This window comes from Oncorhynchus keta, chromosome 2 (genome assembly GCF_023373465.1).
Source record: "Oncorhynchus keta strain PuntledgeMale-10-30-2019 chromosome 2, Oket_V2, whole genome shotgun sequence".
Classification (NCBI taxonomy): Eukaryota; Metazoa; Chordata; class Actinopteri; order Salmoniformes; family Salmonidae; genus Oncorhynchus; species Oncorhynchus keta.
In genome coordinates, this window is record NC_068422.1 from 9,215,677 (window position 1) to 9,231,606 (window position 15,930).

The window sequence follows — 15,930 nt, forward strand, 5'->3', positions numbered from 1 at the left end:
TAGCTAGAGGCATGTTCTTGGTGTGGCCATAGCTAGAGACATGTTCTTGGTGTGGCCATAGCTAGAGACATGTTCTTGGTGTGGCCATAGCTAGAGACATGTTCTTGGTTCTTGGTGTGGCCATAGCTAGAGGCATGTTCTTGGTGTGGCCATAGCTAGAGACATGTTCTTGGTGTGGCCATAGCTAGAGACATGTTCTTGGTGTGGCCATAGCTAGAGACATGTTCTTGGTGTGGCCATAGCTAGAGGCATGTTCTTGGTGTGGCCATAGCTAGAGACATGTTCTTGGTGTGGCCATAGCTAGAGACATGTTCTTGGTGTGGCCATAGCTAGAGACATGTTCTTGGTGTGGCCATAGCTAGAGACATGTTCTTGGTGTGGCCATAGCTAGAGACATGTTCTTGGTGTGGCCATAGCTAGAGGCATGTTCTTGGTGTGGCCATAGCTAGAGACATGTTCTTGGTGTGGCCATAGCTAGAGACATGTTCTTGGTGTGGCCATAGCTAGAGGCATGTTCTTGGTGTGGCCATAGCTAGAGACATGTTCTTGGTGTGGCCATAGCTAGAGACATGTTCTTGGTGTGGCCATAGCTAGAGAGATGTTCTTGGTGTGGCCATAGCTAGAGGCATGTTCTTGGTGTGGCCATAGCTAGAGCCATGTTCTTGGTGTGGCCATAGCTAGAGACATGTTCTTGGTGTGGCCATAGCTAGAGGCATGTTCTTGGTGTGGCCATAGCTAGAGACATGTTCTTGGTGTGGCCATGGCTGGTTACTGACCTGGTATAGACACCGTTCTTACGGCAGAAGGAGTTCTTGACGGACAGCCGTCGGTTGTTGAGTTCCAGGGCCGGGAAACGTCCCTCGTCCAGGCTGACCATATCTCCATGGGTCAGGGCATTACAGTTGGAGTTGTTACCTGATGAACACACATAGGGAGGCACTGTGACTACAGGCCAGAGGGACGGACGGACAGGCAGTTGGAGGTTAGTGATGCTGTATGTCATGTAGCCCACTCTAGTACTTTTACTACTGTATGGCTGTGCCACAAATGGCTCGATATTCCCTATATAGGCCCTTGTCAAAAGAAGTGCACCACATAGGGAATAGGGTGCCATTTTGTATGTACACTATGAGTTGTATAGAAACACTAGAGGATGAATCATAGATGTATGTTATTCATAATATTCTGTTATGTACTCTACCACTACTAATGTTACTACTGATCTATAGAAACTAGAGGAGTGACTGGAACGATTCCATAATGATGTCATCGCCAGTATATTAGGTGATTGAAGCCAGGCATCTAAACACTGATGATAAATTCCACAATATTCAACCAAAACACAGCCTTTAAACCTAAACTAAAACCCACGTTTTAGTCTAGGTCCATAGCCTTATCAGCTGATGTTGATGTAAAGATGCTGATTTAAAACTGATTTGTGTTGTTTCTTCTCTGACCTACCTTCTGACCTACCCCTTCTTAGCGAGAGCTTTGATCAGCAGACTCTATTGGGCCTGGGTCTACAGTATGATAATATATTCCCTGCCTATGAGTGAAGTAGGAATCTACGAGAACCCAAAGGTCCAAACATCAACTACCCCCCTGATATACCAGACCCCTCCAAAGACATCTGGGAGCAAAGCTGTCATTCTGCAAATAGTCACTCTATTTGCAGTCACACTAACAAGCTGATCTGTTAACTAGGACTGGTCCAGTATTCCATGAGGGGGGTTACAGGGAGAGTATCTTTGTGTGAGAGAGCAGAGAATAAAGGGAAGCGATAGAGAAGGGAAGAAAGGACTTCTTGTGTTTTATCGTCTGTCAGTCAGAAACATGGGCAGTGACCCGCTGGATGCCCTACCCTGGCAGGAGTGCCCGTGAACCAGACTGGCACTGACAGTGCCACACAGCAGAGATACGTGTTGAGCCAGAGGAAATACCTGCTAATTTCAGATAGGAGCAGAATAGATACTATAGGCCTTCTACTATACTCCTCCTCTACTATACTCCTCCTCTAATATACTCTCCCTCTACTATACTGCTCCTCTACTATACTCCTCCTCTACTATACTCCTCCTCTACTATACTCCTCCTCTACTATACTGCCCCTCTACTATACTCCTCCTCTACTACACTCCTCCTCTACTATACTGCTCCTCTACTATACTCCCCTCTGATATACTGCTCCTCTACTATACTGCTCCTCTACTATACTCCCCCTCTGATATACTGCTCCTCTACTATACTCCTCCTCTACTATACTCCCCTCTACTATACTCCTCCTCTACTATACTCCTCCTCTACTATACTCCTCCTCTACTATACTCCCCCTCTACTATACTCCTCCTCTACTATACTCCCCCTCTACTATACTACTCCTCTACTATACTCCTCTACTATACTCCTCCTCTACTATACTCCTCCTCTACTATACTGCCCATCTACTATACTCCCCCTCTACTATACTCCTCCTCTACTATACTCCCCCTCTACTATACTCCCCCTCTACTATACTCCTCCTCTACTATACTCCTCTACTAATACTCCTCCTCTACTATACTCCCCCTCTACTATACCCCCCCCCTCTAATATACTCCTCCTCTATAGATCTCTCTCCTTTCCCTCTTTCCTCTCCCTCTCTCTATCACTCACTCTCCCTCCCTCCCTCTCTCCATACTACCCAAAACCAAACCATAACCATAACAAATAGCTTGTTGCCTAGTAATATCAGGTCAATGACATCTTCGTCTCTGCCTCTCACCTGAGTCAGATTTCTTGGCGTACTTCTTGCTCTGACCTCTGATGATGAGGATGAAGACCAGAAGGAGGATGAAGATAAGACCTACCAGGGCCACCACCACCAAGAACCACCACTCCTCGTAGAATGGCGCCACCTTTTTGGCTGGAGGAGAAGAACACATATAACAACTGGACTAAACACAAGGACAGGGAGCACTGATGCAAAGGTAGCATCTGAAAATGACTGTGGTACATTTCTGTTATACTGATTAGTCTTATATTCTATATAATGAAGTAATATTGTCATTGATTAACATGAAAACCTCAAGCTCAATGGCTTGTGTGTCCCCCAAATGACACCCCTATGACCCCTGGCAAGAAGTAGTGTACTAGGGAATAAGGTGACATCTGGGACATACTGTAGATATATGAAATAACTCACCAGATATGGAGGCTGAGGGTGGACTAGGAGACCCGTAGCCATAGTCGTTCACGCCAATAACCCGGAAGTCATAACTAACCCCTTGCTTCAGAATGTCCATGTTGAAGGCGTATGACGTCACTTCCTTTGGGATGTCCTTGATCAAGATATCCCACAAGCCCTCATCTGTTGGCAGAGTAGAAGAAGTAGAATGTATTTCAATGAGTAGTAATCAGACATGACAAAACATAGTGGAAACCAGACTCATTGATATAAAAGCTTATTTAAAAGCCTATAGTATGAAAACAATCTGACAATGTCCAAGGTAACTCATACCACATACACATTATGCAAGTTCTATATTTTACAGCTTCCATATGGGTCTCTCTGGTCTTTGAGAGGTACAAAAACGGATCTAAAACATGGCTCGGTATGATTCACAAGAGGGTCTATTATGCGATGTTTCATGTTTCCTTTTGCAATGGCTGCCAGAATCCATAAGGGCTAAGTGCTAATAACCATAAATATTATTTGGAGTTTGACAGCGTTCATGGAATGCTCAAGAACATCAGCCAACACCAGAGTTTATGTAACGTTTATGTCAGTAGTGAAGAAGTGAAGATATGAAGGATCAATTCAATGTGTATTAACGCCAGCAGTTTTTCCTGACAATGACAGACTGTGCACTAGTAACAAGACGAGCTGACTAGTCCTACTGATGTGGTTAGGGGCAGGGTCACTTGGACAGTGGCAGGATATTAGGATAAGAAAGAGGGTCAGGGGGGTTGGGGTTCAGGGGTATGTGTTTGTGGCATCCTAATCATCCTCTAAGGCCCCAAAACTAATCTCTGGACCTTCATTTGTCCCATTGTTCCCCTCTGGTCAGGGACTGATTTAGACTTGGGACACAAGGAGTGTGAAATTAAATATCAGGTAGAACAGAAAACCATAAGGTTGAATAGCCCTGCTCTAGGGAGATCAATGTAATCCATACGAAGCTAAGCCTCTGCTGCCTAATTGGGTTTCCCACCATGTCAGTCAGTCCCATACTTTCAACATCTGGGGCTTAGTGCCCCCAACTGATAGTGAAATCCATTCCTCCCTCTGTGCCTCCCTCCCTACATCCATCATCCATGTATTCCCTCTGTACGGCTGTCCCTGTGCACCAATGACGTGGACGTCGATTAAGGCAGCCCCCTATGATTCAGAGGGGTTAGGTTAAATGCGGCAGACACATTTCAGTTGAATGCATTCAGTTGTGCAACTGACTAGGTATCCCCGTTCCCCCCTTTCCCAATCACAGATGAAACGTGATAGTACGTCTCAAGCTCTGCTGCACCTCAATCAATACTCCATTAAAAGAATAGAGAATGAGCATCACCATCTGTGGAAACACATTGACACTCTAATCTTAGACAGATTATTCCTGTCCAAGCCAGTATCAGGCCGGGCTAAGAGATTGCATGATCGGAAAGAATGTGAAACGTGAATCAATCTGGAAGTGTCCAGTATGTGAACCAGGACAGGGTTCACTGCAGATGCACTGCTGAGGCTCTTAGTTCCACTAGAAGCTAAAAAGAATACATCAAGCAGTGGTGTCCAGTATGTCATGTGTTGGGTGTATATACCTGAAGGTCTGGCCTCGATGACGTAGTGTGTGATCCAGTATGTCATGTGTTGGGTGTATATACCTGAAGGTCTGGCCTCGATGACGTAGTGTGTGATCCAGTATGTCATGTGTTGGGTGTATATACCTGAAGGTCTGGCCTCGATGACGTAGTGTGTGATCCAGTATGTCATGTGTTGGGTGTATATACCTGAAGGTCTGGCCTCGATGACGTAGTGTGTGATCCAGTATGTCATGTGTTGGGTGTATATACCTGAAGGTCTGGCCTCGATGACGTAGTGTGTGATCCAGTATGTCATGTGTTGGGTGTATATACCTGAAGGTCTGGCCTCGATGACGTAGTGTGTGATCCAGTATGTCATGTGTTGGGTGTATATACCTGAAGGTCTGGCCTCGATGACGTAGTGTGTGATCCAGTATGTCATGTGTTGGGTGTATATACCTGAAGGTCTGGCCTCGATGACGTAGTGTGTGATAGGCGAACTCCCGGGGTCACCATTGGACCAGTGGATGGTAAGAGCTGAGCTGTACCGGGAGATGAAAGGCTCTCCAGGGGGGCCCGGGGCTCCTGCGTGGGTTCAACGGTTAGAGAAAGGTTATAGGGTCAGGCAGCCTCAATATACTTTCATTATGGCACATTCAGGGCCTAATCTTAAATTGAGACCAGCACACTCTGACATTTGTTAATCATGCATTGATGTTAATTGAAGATTTGCACAGAATGTTGAGCTAAGTGGGGCGGCAGGTAACCTTGTGGTTAGAGGGTTGGGCCAGTAGCCGAAAGGTTGCTAGATCAAATCCCCGAGCTGACAAGGTAAAAATCTGCTGTTCTGCCCCTGAACAAGGCAGGTAACCCACTGTTCCTAGGACGTCATTGTAAATAAGAATTTGTTCTTAATTAACTGACTTGCCTAGTTAAATACATTTTACAAAAGGGGGCATTTTGCAAGATAGAATCTGGGCCTCAGTGAACTATAAACACAGCCAAAGAGAGACAAACCTTCGCCAGGCCCCATGGTGATGTTAGCCTCCACCTCAGGCCCGTATGTGAACGTCTTGGCCCGGATCCTGAAGTTGTAGGTCACCCCATCAGCCAGGTCCTTGATCTTCATCCAGAACGGGGCCCCTTTGACGTCCACCGTCACTATCTTACTGACTCCTGGGGGGGAGGGGGAGTGAAGACAGTCGGCACAGGCCACGGAAGATTCTAGACAAACACACCACATTTAAAATGGGGCTGATACCCAGAGAATGGATTGGACCAACATGAAACACACAAAAACACACACACTGACATAGGCACAGTCCAACAGTTGTTGGGACATACATGGGAAATGAATGAAAAGGGTTAACATAGTAACATTATCAAATGATTCAGCATGTTATTTGGTGCCACCACTCATTCAGTAATGAAAAAAATGCTGTTTTCAATGTAGTTAAGTTATTTGGATCTTTGATGTTTAGCCACAGACAGTGAGACTGAGCAAGTGTCCCAAATGACAATCTACTCTCTATATAGTGTGGAAATAGTGCACTACATAGGAAATGGGGTGTCATTTGGGATGCATATTCAGAAATGTGCATTCATTGTGAATTGTCATATGTGAGATGTGGAACATGACGAGGTGGGTGTCTTACCGTCAACAGGGGTGCAGGGCTCGTAGACCAGCCTGTAGCCCTCTAGAATGCCGTTGGGGTAGGTGGGCTCACCCCAGGACACGTTGACCGACGTGGTAGTCAGCTCACTGAAGTGGATGAAGCTGGGAGCGCTGGGGGCTGGAGTTCAGAGGACACACAGGTCAGAGGTTAGGGGTCAAATGTTAAGGGTTAGGGGCCATAGACAGTAGTGCTACATCTTGGATTGTGTACTTTGACAGCCTTTTTATGATGGCCTCAGAACACAGAACAATTTGAGTTATGATTTCTATTTTGAAGATTGGAAAGACATTGCAAAAACAATTTAGGATATGTTGTTTGTTTTTAGTCATTTTCTATCCCCATGACAGCCATCATATCATCAGGCTCCAGTGCCTATAGGCTACAGTGCCATAGATGAGCTTGTGACACTAACACAGTACATCCAACACAGCTCTCATTTGTGTGATGAGCCTTCTGCTATCAGTCCTGTGAAAAACAGGCTTCATTGTGTGATGAGCCTCCTGCTACCAGTCCTGTGCATCTCTTCTCCTCAACACGCTTGTCACCTGCTTCCGTCTTTTCCACCAAAAATGCTAGAGCCCTCTGTATCTACCACCTACTTACACCCCTCCACTCCCTCTTGAGATATCAAACACAGAAAACTGCAAACATTTTCCTTTTTACGAGGGGATCGGATGAAACACACATTTCTACATTGACTGTTCAGAAGGGAGGGAGGAAGACCTTTGGAGGGAAAAACTATCTGGTGACTGTCTTCTGTTGCTATTTACAACACTGAGCCAGAGACAAAGCATTTCCAAGAAACCACAGGAAGGAGCTTCGAGAAAAAAATAACTTTTAGCCTCTAAACATTTTCATACCATTTATACCAAACATGACTGTCCAGGGAACCAGCGGATGAGTCAAGAGACTGAAAGAGGAAATTGAAAGGTAACTGATGTTTATGCTGTGTGGTTTCTAACATTCCTGGCTTGGCATGCTGACAGCAACAATTAGGTGCATTGTATAAAAGCTCACAGATAGAAATCCCTGGATGGTTTGTGGGAGTTGGAGGAGGAACTTGAGTCAATAGAATTGCTTTCTTTTCATTTTAAGATAGACAGCTCCTGTGTGTGTGTGTGTGTGTGTGTGTGTGTGTGTGTGTGTGTGTGTGTGTGTGTGTGTGTGTGTGTGTGTGTGTGTGTGTGTGTGTGTGTGTGTGTGTGTGTGTGTGTGTGTGTGTGTGTGTGTGTGTGTGTGTATCTGTGTGTGTCCCACCCTTACCAGCCTGTTGTGTACGGCCCCTGGTTGGTGGGCTTCGGGGCCCGTCCCCTGCTGCATTGAAGAGGGCCACACTGATCATGTAGGTGGTGTATCCAGTCAGGTTCTTCAGCTTGACCCCTCCCTCTGGCAGGAACAGGGTGCGCAGTCTCTCCGTCTCATTCTTGTGCTGGATCTCCCAGAAGTACACCTGGAGGGAGAAGAAGGAGGAGATATGGAGAACAGACACATCTTAAGCCACAGCAAAGATGGCCTTTAAATCCCACTCGGATTAAAGAGAAGCAAACATGTGTAACTGCCATTACATTTGAATGACTTCGATTGGAATTATTTAAATGATAAGAATTCTATGGTAACTCCATCCTTGTGAAACCCTCCTCTTCACCTTGTATCCCTGGATGTCTCCGTTCTGAGAGTCCAATGGAGGAGGCTCCCACGTCACGTCCAGCTGGGTGGCCGTTGCTGATTGGATGGCCACATTCTGAGGTGGGGCGGTGGGTACTGTGAAAAATCAAGATGAAACATCAATCAACTGGTAGCTGTTTGGCTGAGAACAGGGAAAACCATCCTCACTGTACACTCCCAGGCTCTCACAGTCAAAGACATGGGGATTTAAGAAAAGTGAATGTATCCTGAAACCTGAATGAACTTAATGGTACCAATTCAATAGATGTTTGCCAAAAGCAGCTTGACAAGCAGAATAATCCCCCTGCCTTCAGGGAGGTCAGATAGTCTATAGTTATCCTATTCAGGGAGGTCAGATAGTCTATAGTTCTACTGTTCAGGGAGGTCAGATAGTCTATAGTTCTCCTGTTCAGGGAGGTCAGATAGTCTATAGTTCTCCTGTTCAGGGAGGTCAGATAGTCTATAGTTCTCCTGTTCAGGGAGGTCAGATAGTCTATAGTTCTCCTGTTCAGGGAGGTCAGATAGTCTATAGTTCTACTGTTCAGGGAGGTCAGATAGTCTATAGTTCTACTGTTCAGGGAGGTCAGATAGTCTATAGTTCTACTGTTCAGGGAGGTCAGATAGTTTATAGTTCTACTATTCAGGTCCTCCGTTGAGGTGATGATTGAAATGACAAGATAGATTGTTTGTGTGTGTGTGTGTGTGTGTGTGTGTGTGTGTGTAACCTCACTCCCTCACTCTGCGACTTACCTGCTTCTCCTACAAACACCTCCTGTGGTGTGCTGGTTGGTCCCTCCCCCACAGCGTTATACACACTCATCCTGATCTCATAGCGCTTGTGTTTGCTCAGGTCTGGGGAACAAAGAACAACACTGACATTAACCAACAACCCAGCACAATATTTAATTTCACTTATATTTAACCAGAAAGGACCCAGCGGTTAGAAAACTATTTTGTGGGGGCGACCAATACATGCCAGAAAATACATTTGTTGATTTTTTTCAAATAAATATCTTATACAGCAGTTGGAGTCTATCCAAGGATGTAATTGAGTTGTTATTGCGTACTGGAAAGCAATACCCTGAAATATGTGACCGTCTGGCTTTGTGCTGCTTAACAAAACAAATACAAGTTCATGAGCTCATGAGACTTAGAATGGACAAGTAAATCTACCAGCGATTCCTATTGAAAATACAATGCAACCACATAGACAGAGAGTCTTTAAATCAGGGCTAACGTAGGGGTCTGTTTGAGCACACTGTCAGAACAGACAAACAAAGCATGTGGCAAACGACTCCATTAGACTTAGTTTCACTTTCCATTTCCTCATGACTCCAACTCAAGGCAGCTGACTGTATCATATACATTTCCTCATGACTCCAACTCAAGGCAGCTGACTGTATCATATACATTTCCTCATGACTCCAACTCAAGGCAGCTGACTGTATCATATACATTTCCTCATGACTCCAACTCAAGGCAGCTGACTGTATCATATACATTTCCTCATGACTCCAAATCAAGGCAGCTGACTGTATCATCTACATTTCCTCATGACTCCAACTCAAGGCAGCTGACTGTATCATATACATTTCCTCATGACTCCAAATCAAGGCAGCTGACTGTATCATATACATTTCCTCATGACTCCAAATCAAGGCAGCTGACTGTATCATATACATTTCCTCATGACTCCAACTCAAGGCAGCTGACTGTATCATATACATTTCCTCATGACTCCAAATCAAGGCAGCTGACTGTATCATATACATTTCCTCATGACTCCAACTCAAGGCAGCTGACTGTATCATATACATTTCCTCATGACTCCAACTCAAGGCAGCTGACTGTATCATATACATTTCCTCATGACTCCAACTCAAGGCAGCTGACTGTATCATATACATTTCCTCATGACTCCAACTCAAGGCAGCTGACTGTATCATATACATTTCCTCATGACTCCAAATCAAGGCAGCTGACTGTATCATATACATTTCCTCATGACTCCAACTCAAGGCAGCAGACTGTATCATATACATTTCCTCATGACTCCAACTCAAGGCAGCTGACTGTATCATATACATTTCCTCATGACTCCAACTCAAGGCAGCTGACTGTATCATATACATTTCCTCATGACTCCAACTCAAGGCAGCAGACTGTATCATATACATTTCCTCATGACTCCAACTCAAGGCAGCTGACTGTATCATATACATTTCCTCATGACTCCAACTCAAGGCAGCAGACTGTATCATATACATTTCCTCATGACTCCAACTCAAGGCAGCTGACTGTATCATATACATTTCCTCATGACTCCAACTCAAGGCAGCTGACTGTATCATATACATTTCCTCATGACTCCAACTCAAGGCAGCTGACTGTATCATATACATTTCCTCATGACTCCAACTCAAGGCAGCTGACTGTATCATATACATTTCCTCATGACTCCAACTCAAGGCAGCTGACTGTATCATATACATTTCCTCATGACTCCAACTCAAGGCAGCTGACTGTATCATATACATTTCCTCATGACTCCAAATCAAGGCAGCAGACTGTATCATCTACATTTCCTCATGACTCCAACTCAAGGCAGCAGACTGTATCATATACATTTCCTCATGACTCCAACTCAAGGCAGCTGACTGTATCATATACATTTCCCCATGACTCCAACTCAAGGCAGCTGACTGTATCATATACATTTCCTCATGACTCCAAATCAAGGCAGCTGACTGTATCATATACATTTCCTCATGACTCCAAATCAAGGCAGCTGACTGTATCATATACATTTCCTCATGACTCCAAATCAAGGCAGCTGACTATATCATATACATTTCCTCATGACTCCAACTCAAGGCAGCTGACTGTATCATATACATTTCCTCATGACTCCAACTCAAGGCAGCTGACTGTATCATATACATTTCCTCATGACTCCAAATCAAGGCAGCTGACTGTATCATATACATTTCCTCATGACTCCAACTCAAGGCAGCTGACTGTATCATATACATTTCCTCATGACTCCAACTCAAGGCAGCTGACTGTATCATATACATTTCCTCATGACTCCAACTCAAGGCAGCTGACTGTATCATATACATTTCCTCATGACTCCAACTCAAGGCAGCTGACTGTATCATATACATTTCCTCATGACTCCAACTCAAGGCAGCTGACTGTATCATATACATTTCCTCATGACTCCAACTCAAGGCAGCTGACTGTATCATATACATTTCCTCATGACTCCAACTCAAGGCAGCTGACTGTATCATATACATTTCCTCATGACTCCAAATCAAGGCAGCAGACTGTATCATATACATTTCCTCATGACTCCAAATCAAGGCAGCTGACTATATCATATACATTTCCTCATGACTCCAACTCAAGGCAGCTGACTGTATCATATACATTTCCTCATGACTCCAACTCAAGGCAGCTGACTGTATCATATACATTTCCTCATGACTCCAACTCAAGGCAGCTGACTGTATCATATACATTTCCTCATGACTCCAACTCAAGGCAGCTGACTGTATCATATACATTTCCTCATGACTCCAACTCAAGGCAGCTGACTGTATCATATACATTTCCTCATGACTCCAACTCAAGGCAGCGGACTGTATCATATACATGGCTACAGATAACACACTGAGTAACTTATTTCTGCTTTATAACTAAAATGTGTGTGGTGTGAATGTGTATGTGTGTTTAACTACCAGCACTAGGGCACTGTGCTGTTCAGTATGTGTTTCATCAGCAGTGAGACAGATTGAGTTTCATCAGCAGTGAGACGGATTGAGTTTCATCAGCAGTGAGACAGATTGAGTTTCATCAGCAGTGAGACAGATTGAGTTTCATCAGCAGTGAGAAAGATTGAGTTTCAACAGCAGTGAGAAAGATTGAGTTTCAACAGCAGTGAGACATATTGAGTTTCATCAGCAGTGAGACAGATTGAGTTTCATCAGCAGTGAGACGGATTGAGTTTCATCAGCAGTGAGACAGATTGAGTTTCATCAGCAGTGAGACAGATTGAGTTTCATCAGCAGTGAGACAGACTGTTTCATCAGCAGTGAGACAGACTGTTTCATCAGCAGTGAGACAGACTGTGTTTCATCAGCAGTGAGACAGACTGTTTCATCAGCAGTGAGACAGTGTGTGTGACACAGAGTGTGTGAGACAGAGTGTGTGAGACGCAGGCAGGCCTGTGAGGACTTACTATCCAGCTCATACTGGGTGAGAGAGGACTCGCTCAGGTTTCTCACGCTGTAGGGGGCTGTGAGGGTGATGGGTCAAACATGAATAGGAGAGAGAGTCAGAAGTCAGAAGAGAGAAGAGACATGTTATTTTGTTGGTGTGGTACCGCAATGCTAAGTATAGGTCCAAAAGTCTCCTTAGCAGCTTCTTCCCCCAAGCCACAAGACAACCAAACAGTTAATCAAATGGTTACCCAGACTATTTGCATTTACATTTTTAAAGCTGCTGCTACTCAGTGTTTATTATCTATGTTTTATATATATACACTGCTCCAAAAAAATAAAGGGAACACTTAAACAACACAATGTAACTCCAAGTCAATCACACTTCTGTGAAATCAAACTGTCCACTTAGGAAGCAACACTGATTGACAATAAATTCCACATGCCGTTGTGCAAATGGAATAGACAACAGGTGGAAATTATAGGCAATTAGCAAGAAACCCCCAACAAAGGAGTGGTTCTGCAGGTGGTGACCACAGACCACTTTTCAGTTCCTATGCTTCCTGGCTGATGTTTTGGTCACTTTTGAATGCTGGCGGTGCTTTCACTCTAGTGGAAGCATGAGACGGAGTCTACAACCCACACAAGTGGCTCAGGTAGTGCAGCTCATCCAGGATGGAACATCAATGCGAGCTGTGGCAAGAAGATTTGCTGTGTCTGTCAGCGTAGTGTCCAGAGCACGGAGGCGCTATCAGGAGACAGGCCAGTACATCAGGAGACGTGGAGGAGGCCGTAGGAGGGCAAAAACCCAGCAGCAGGACCGCTACCTCCACCTTTGTGCAAGGAGGAGCAGGAGGAGCACTGCCAGAGCCCTGCAAAATGACCTCCAGCAGGCCACAAATGTGCATGTGTCTGCTCAAACCGTCAGAAACAGACTCCATGAGGGTGGTATATGAGGGCCCAACGTCCACAGGTGGGGGTTGTGCTTACAGCCCAACAACGTGCAGGACGTTTGGCATTTGCCAGAGAACACCAAGATTGGCAAATTCGCCATTGGCGCCCTGTGATCTTCACAGATGAAAGCAGGTTCACACTGAGCACATGTGACAGACTTGACAGAGTCTGGAGACGCCATGGAGAACATTCTGCTGCTTGCAACATCCTCCAGCATGACCGTTTTGGCGGTGGGTCAGTCATGGTGTGGGGTGGCATTTCTTTTGGGGGCCGCACAGCCCTCCATGTGCTCGCCAGAGGTAGCCTGACTGCCATTAGGTACCGAGATGAGATCCTCAGACCCCTTGTGAGACCATATGCTGGTGCGGTTGGCCCTGGGTTCCTCCTAATGCAAGACAATGCTAGACCTCATGTGGCTGGAGTGTGTCAGCAAGAGGAAGGCATTGATGCTATGGACTGGCCCGCCCGTTCCCCAGACCGGAATCCAATTGAGCACATCTGGGACATCATGTCTCGCTCCATCCACCAACGCCACGTTGCACCACAGACTGTCCAGGAGTTGGCTGATGCTTTAGTCCAGGTCTGGGAGTAGATCCCTCAGGAGACCATCCACCACCTCATCAGGAGCATGCCCAGGCATTGTAGGGAGGTCATACAGGCACGTGGAGGCCACACACACTACTGAGCCTCATTTTGACTTGTTTTAAGGACATTACATCAACGTTGGATCAGCCTGTAGTGTGGTTTTCCACTTTAATCTTGAGTGTGACTCCAAATCCAGACCTCCATGGGTTGATAAATTTGATTTCCATTAATAATTTTTGTGTGATTTTGTTGTCAGCACATACAACTATGTAAAGAAAAAAGTATTTAATAAGAATATTTCATTCTTTCAGATCTAGGATGTGTTTAAAAAAAAAAAACATTTATCCTTTATTTTACTAGGCAAGTCAGTTGAGAACAAATTCTTATTTTCAATGACGGCCTAGGAACAGTGGATTAACTGCTTGTTCAGGGGCAGAACGACAGATTTGCACCTTGTCAGCTTTGGGATTTGAACTTGCAACCTTCCGGTTACTAGTCCATCGCTCTAACCACTAGGCTACCCTGCCGGTAGCAGGTGTTTAGTGTTCCCTTTACTTTTTTGAGCAGTATATATATATATATATAATCAGTTGAAGTCGGAAATTTACATACACTTAGGTTGGAGTCATTAAAACTCGTTTTTCAACCACTCCACAAATTTCTTGTTAACACAACAATTGTTTACAGACAGATTATTTAACTTATAATTCACTGTATCAAAATGCCAGCGGGTCAAAAGTTTACATACACTAAGTTGACTGTGCCTTTAAACATCTTGGAAAATTCCAGAAAATGATGTCATGGCTTAGAAGCTTCTGACAGGCTAATTGACATCATTTGATTCAATTGGAGGTGTACCTGTGGATGTATTTGAAGGCTTACTTTCAAACGCAGTGCCTCTTTGCTTGACATAATGGGAAAATCAAAAGAAATCAACCAAGACCGCAGAAAAAAAATTGTAGACCTCCACAAGTCTGGTTCATCCTTGGGAGCAATTTCCAAATGCCTGACGGTACCACATTCATCTGCACAAACAATAGCACGAAGTATAAACACCATGGGACCATGCAACCGTCATACCACTCAGGAAGGAGACGTGTTCTGTCTCCTAGAAATGAACGTACTTTGGTGCGAAAAGTGCAAATCAATCCCAGAACAAAAGCAAAGGACCTTGTGAAGATACTGGAGGAAACAGGTACAAAGGTATCTATATTCACAGTAAAACAAGTCCTATATCGACATAACCTGAAAGGCCGCTCAGCAAGGAAGAAACCACTGCTCAAAAACCACCATAGAAAAGCCAGAATACGGTTTGCAACTCCACTTGGGGAGAAAGATCATACTTTTTGGAGAAAAGTCCTCTGGTCTGATGAAACAAAAATAGAACTGTTTGGCCATAATGACCATTGTTATATTTGGAGGGAAAAGGGGGAGGCTTGCAAGCCGAAGAACACCATCCCAACCGTGAATCACGGGGGTGGCAGCATCATGTTGTGGATGCTTTGCTGCAGGAGGGACTGGTGCTCTTCAAGAAATAGATGTATTCATGAGGGATGAAAATTATATGGGTATATTGAAGAAACAGCTCAAGACATCAGTCAGGAAGTTAAAGCTTAGTCGCAAATGGGTTTTCCAAAATGGACAATGACCCCCAAGAATACTTCCAAAGTTGTGGCAAACCGGCTTAAGGACAACAAAGTCAAGGTATTAGAGTGGCCATCACAAAGCCCTGACCTCAATCATATAATTTGTGGGCAGAACTGAAAAAACCTGACTCAGTTACACCAGCTCTGTAAGGAGGAATGGGCTAAAATTCACCCAACGTATTGTGGGAAGCTTGTGGAAGGCTACCTGAAATATTTCACCCAAGTTAAATAATTTAAAGGCAATGCTACCAAATACTAATTGGGTGTATGTAAACTTCTGACCCACTGGGAATGTGATGAAATAAATTAAAGCTGAAAAAAATCATTCTCTCTACCACTATTATTTTGACATTTCACATTCTTAAAATGAATCGGTGATCCCCTAACTGACCTAAGACAGGGAGTTTT

The 15,930-nt window shown here is 44.6% G+C and overlaps 1 protein-coding gene across 1 annotated transcript in view; it reads right to left on the reverse strand.

Moving 5' to 3' along the window:
* Positions 1-15,930, reverse strand: part of LOC118370908 (protein sidekick-2-like) — a 668,753-nt gene that overhangs the window by 38,930 nt on the left and 613,893 nt on the right. Inside the window, exons 34-43 of the mRNA XM_052485096.1 lie at positions 12,358-12,414; positions 8,862-8,963; positions 8,092-8,207; positions 7,710-7,896; positions 6,426-6,563; positions 5,788-5,946; positions 5,230-5,355; positions 3,182-3,346; positions 2,762-2,902; positions 777-915 (exon numbers count right to left, since the gene is read on the reverse strand). Of these exons, the coding sequence (XP_052341056.1) occupies positions 777-915; positions 2,762-2,902; positions 3,182-3,346; positions 5,230-5,355; positions 5,788-5,946; positions 6,426-6,563; positions 7,710-7,896; positions 8,092-8,207; positions 8,862-8,963; positions 12,358-12,414 (1,330 nt within the window). The remainder of the gene's footprint in view (positions 1-776; positions 916-2,761; positions 2,903-3,181; positions 3,347-5,229; positions 5,356-5,787; positions 5,947-6,425; positions 6,564-7,709; positions 7,897-8,091; positions 8,208-8,861; positions 8,964-12,357; positions 12,415-15,930) is intronic.